This window comes from Gracilinanus agilis, chromosome 2 (genome assembly GCF_016433145.1).
Source record: "Gracilinanus agilis isolate LMUSP501 chromosome 2, AgileGrace, whole genome shotgun sequence".
In the NCBI taxonomy this organism is placed as follows: Eukaryota; Metazoa; Chordata; class Mammalia; order Didelphimorphia; family Didelphidae; genus Gracilinanus; species Gracilinanus agilis.
Window position 1 is genome coordinate 243,722,034 of NC_058131.1, and position 4,520 is coordinate 243,726,553.

The window sequence follows — 4,520 nt, forward strand, 5'->3', positions numbered from 1 at the left end:
TTCCCACTAGAGTTTGTTGTTAGAAAGGCAGAGGGATTTAGGTGCAGCCGCTCTCCTCCCCCTCTCCACCATACCAGCAGCCTAATGGGAACACTTTCTCCCTCCCCTATGTGTGGTAAGGGGGAGGGTCGAGAATGACACTCAGTCTCTAAAAGGTTTGCTGCCATCACTGGACTAGACAACTGGGGTTAAGTGAGTTGTCCAGGGTTATAAAACTAGGTAGTATCTGAGATCAGATTTGAATCCAAGACCTCCTGTCTCTAGGCCTGGCTCTCTATCCACTGACCTACCTAGCTGCCCCTAGCTTATCATTTTTGAGCATATGCTAGGTTTCTTATAGTACACTGTCTTTACTTTTAAGCAGCTCATAGTTTAATGTCCATTAGAGTAGCCTCAGATCCTGGATTTTCCAAGAGACTCCTAATTTCAGGAAAAGAATATATTATATTTCTATTTTTGTTGGAAACATCCTTTGTCAGACTATGTGCTTTGATATTGGGTTTAGAAAATAGAGCCTTCCACAAAAAAAATCACTGTGATGTTTAATTTTCATATTTATAGTTTAGTGGACTTCAAGGGGAAATCACAGGCTGGGATAAATGTTTAAAGACCAATACTTATGGGTATATACCAAAAATTGAAATTTAGAAATTGGCAATGTGGCAGCTGGCATAGGGAAGAGGAGGTAGCCTTGAATAGTTTAAAAAAAAAAGAAAGAAAAAAATAATATTTTGGGAATCTAAAGACCTGGTCAGCCACTAATTTGAGGACAGTTATTGTCTTCTGTCTGGTCTCAGTTTCCTAGTCTGTAAAATGAGGTTAGGAAAGATACCATTCAGCTTCTTTGCCTTATATTTCAGCTAATCCAAGAAAAGTTCTGCCCCCTACCAGATAAAACATCTACTTTAATGCGTTGTTTTTTCCTTATTAGAATGTAAGCTCCTTGAGAACTGGGACTTTTTGTTGTATTTGTATCCTTAGTGCTTAGCTGAAAAGCCTGGCTCATATTTTGTTTGTGACCTGCGCTGCCTCTTATGCTTTTTTTCACCCTTCTGTCTTAGAGCCAGAATCAAACTGAAGACTCATCCTTCTAGCCAGAATCAAACCAGTGACCTAAGGATCTACAGTCCTCAGCTCTACCAGCTGAGCTATCGAAGGGGGTGCTCACAAGAGATACTCAGGGATGGTTCCAGCCCTGGTGTGCCTTCCAGGGAAAGGGTCTTTGATACAAACGGGAAAGACTACCTAAGACAAAAGGATATTTAGCATTTACCCTGGGGTCTATTATTCAGTCTGCAACTGCTCCCAAGGTTTCATGCCAAGCAATGAACTTTTAAAAAGTTAATGAAGTATTACAGTAAGAAGGGATGAGGGCCTGAACTCCAGCTGGGGTCATGTGAATACACCTGAAGGAACAAACTTAGTAGAGATGTGTAATCCTTAAACTATCCATTGGGATACACATACCAATTTTCCTCAAAACTTCCCCTCTCTTCTCCCAGTGAATTTCTGAGGTCTGACTTGCTTACCGGTTTCCCACCCTATCCTATCTGGCCAGTGCTTAGCATGATGCTTGGCACTTGGCAGGTCTTAAAAAAATGCTTAATGACTTAGGAATAGCCTGCCTAAGGCCTCATGAATTCTAATTCACTTCCCATTTCTAACTCCGCGTCCTCCTTTTAGCTAGCTCCTTTCTACAACTTCCTGCCTCATTTGTTAGAATGAGGACGCTGTAGTAGAGAATTTTTAAGGTCCCTCCTGGCTTAAACAATCCAGAAATTTATTAGACAAGGTACAAATCCCAGCCTTCTCAGGAGACCGCCTCGGCCCATTTAACAAAACACATTTTCCAGGCGCTCCCCCTTCCCCCACTCTCTCTCAGGCCCAGCCAGCATAGAGTCACAGGGCACCAGTGCAGAGATAGAAGCTTTGAAAGCCGCTGGGGCGCCGGCGCAGAGTTGGAAGCCAGGAAGTCGCTGACGTGAGAAAGGCAAAGGCCTTTAACACCCCCGCCCCCTGCCTCTGTACACGTAGCTGGCCCCGCCCCACTTCCGTGCATGCGTAAATCGATGGTAGCGGAAGGAAGGAAGTGGGGGGGGTGACTCGAGCGGAAGTCCTGTAGGATCTGGGCACTCGCTACGGGAAGTGTTTGTGGATCCACCATGCTTCAGGATCTAGACTTGATCGGAACGATTGGGGAAGATGATGAAGGGCCAGTGGAACCAGAGTCGGATAGCGGAGATGATGAGGAAGAGGTAGGTGGGGATTGCCGGTTTCTTTTCTGAGTCGCAGCGTGGTTCAGTGGAAAAAAGTGCCAGGAGTCAGTAAAGTTCGAGTAAGATCCTGGAGGGACTGTTTTCCTTTTTTTCTTTATAATTTTAGTGCTTATCTCAGAGTCTGACACTTAGGTGGTGCTCAATAAATGCTTGCTAGTTGATTGGTTGACATTTATCTAGCAACTTCACTACAGAGGGTCCTTTTTATCTTGGCTGGAGGATGGGAGTAGTGGAAATAGATAACTGTTGATTCGATCAGTTAACATACAGCCTATAGTGTTTATAACATATGAAACATAAATATGTTAGAAAGTCGGTAAACAGAATGAATGCATAATAAAGGTACAAATAGCTTTGAGTGTTCAAGGAGGAAGAAAACATTTTCATTGAGAGAGATCATGAAGTGGAATATATCATTGAGCCTGGAGTCAGGAAGACACAGGTTAGATGTGGCCCCAGACACTTAGCTGTGACCGAAGTGTTAGGCACTTAAACTTGTTTGTCTTCATTTTCTCATCTGTAAAATGAACTGGAGAAGGAAATGGCAAACCACTTCAGTATATCTTGCAAAGAAACCCTAAATGGGGTCCCAAAGAGTCTTGACACAGCCAAAATAACTGAATAACAAAATAATTCAGCAGGTGAAGATAAAAGACTTAGAAGGGTATTTCAGCTCTGAAAAACAGGTATGAACAAAGACATGGAAGAAAGGAAGTTTGGGGAAAGGTAAAGAAGACCACTACTTTGAAGGAAGCCTGAAAAGACAATTTTAATAATGGAGGGCTTTTGTTAGATTTTACTTAGTAAATATAGATTTCATAGGGTTTCTTCCCAATTCTCTAAAAGGTATAAAAATTTGCTTAAGAAAAAATAGAGATTTTGAGTGAGACCCTAGGCTTGCCTATCTCAACTCCCTTGGGCACTGATTCTAACACTACTTCTCCCTTTTATTGTATTCAGGAACCCATTGTTCTGGGCCGAAAACAGAAGGCATTGAGGAAGAATCGGAGTGTTGATTTCAATCCAGACTTTGTTTTTACTGAAAAGGAGGGAGCATATGATGGGAGCTGGGCCATGGCTGATGTTATGAGTCAACTCAAGAAGAAGGTGAGTGTTGGTGATAAAGAAATTTAAGATATGGGTCCTGATTTATTTTGGAGTTAAGAGAATGGATTATAGGACTAGAATATTAGTTAATGAACTTGCCCCCTGAGGTCCATTTGGAGTTATGCTATGAATTTTTCAAAATAAGATTTTTTCAGTGGGTTTTGTTTTACATCATCTATATTTACTATTATATCCCTCTCCTTTGTCTCTCTTTACCCCTTCTTCAGAGAACCATCTTTATAACCGTGGTGGCTACCTATGACACATGGGCTGCAGGGGGCTGTTCACTTTCCCCTCTCCACTCAGCCTGAGGACATTTTCCACCTCACACACCCCTGTATCCAGCAGCACAATGGGAGTGCTTCCTACCTCTCCTGTCTGGAGTAAGGGAGTGGCTCACATGTGGCATGAGGGTTGCAGTTTGGGCACTTGGTCTTTAAAAGGTTCACCACCACTGCTCTATAATAAAGAAAACATGAGAAGAAAAAGTTCAGGGACTTGCCGTATAAAAAAAAATCTGATATTACATGTAATATTCTACACCCAAAATTCTCTATTTTTGTAAAGAAACAATGGGGAAGAGTTGCCTTATCTTATTTCTTCTTTTGGAACAAGCTTGATCATTATAATTTTATAGTACAGTAGGGGCCCCTTGTCCCTAGGAGAATATATTTAAAGAACTCCAATGAATGCATTAAACCATTGACAAATTTTGCTTTAACTTTTAACAACTATATTAATTTTATCGTTGAGTACTGTGTTCTCTTGAGGCTCCCTCCACCAAAAACAGACAAACAAACTAAAAACAACCCTAAAAAAATCTTCCAAGTGTAAGCAGAAGAATTGACTGCCTCAAGTACGCCTCTGTTTTAGAGACACTTTTGTCCCCACTCTGCCCACCTGGCATTTGGGTTTCTATATCTGTTTTCTTGAACTATGTGTAAACTCCTTCCCTCAAAACAGAGGTAGCCTCCTTCCTCTCCTATTTCCTTGTTAGGTAAGCTAGATTTCTATAATAACTGAGTATGTGTATTTAGTCTTTCTTTCCTTTCCTTCCTTCCTTCCTTCCTTCCTTCCTTCCTTCCTTCCTTCCTTCCTTCCTTCCTTCCTTCCTTCCTTCCTTCCTTCCTTCCCATG

The 4,520-nt window shown here is 41.8% G+C and overlaps 1 protein-coding gene across 1 annotated transcript in view; it reads left to right on the plus strand.

Annotated features, from left to right (window-relative positions):
* The first annotated feature begins 2,111 nt into the window (after window positions 1-2,111).
* The window catches only part of DDX27 (DEAD-box helicase 27), a 17,015-nt gene continuing 14,606 nt past the window's right edge, over window positions 2,112-4,520 (plus strand). The window contains exons 1-2 of the mRNA XM_044663820.1: window positions 2,112-2,255; window positions 3,237-3,383. Coding sequence (XP_044519755.1) covers window positions 2,163-2,255; window positions 3,237-3,383 — 240 coding nt within the window. The 5' untranslated portion in view covers window positions 2,112-2,162. The remainder of the gene's footprint in view (window positions 2,256-3,236; window positions 3,384-4,520) is intronic.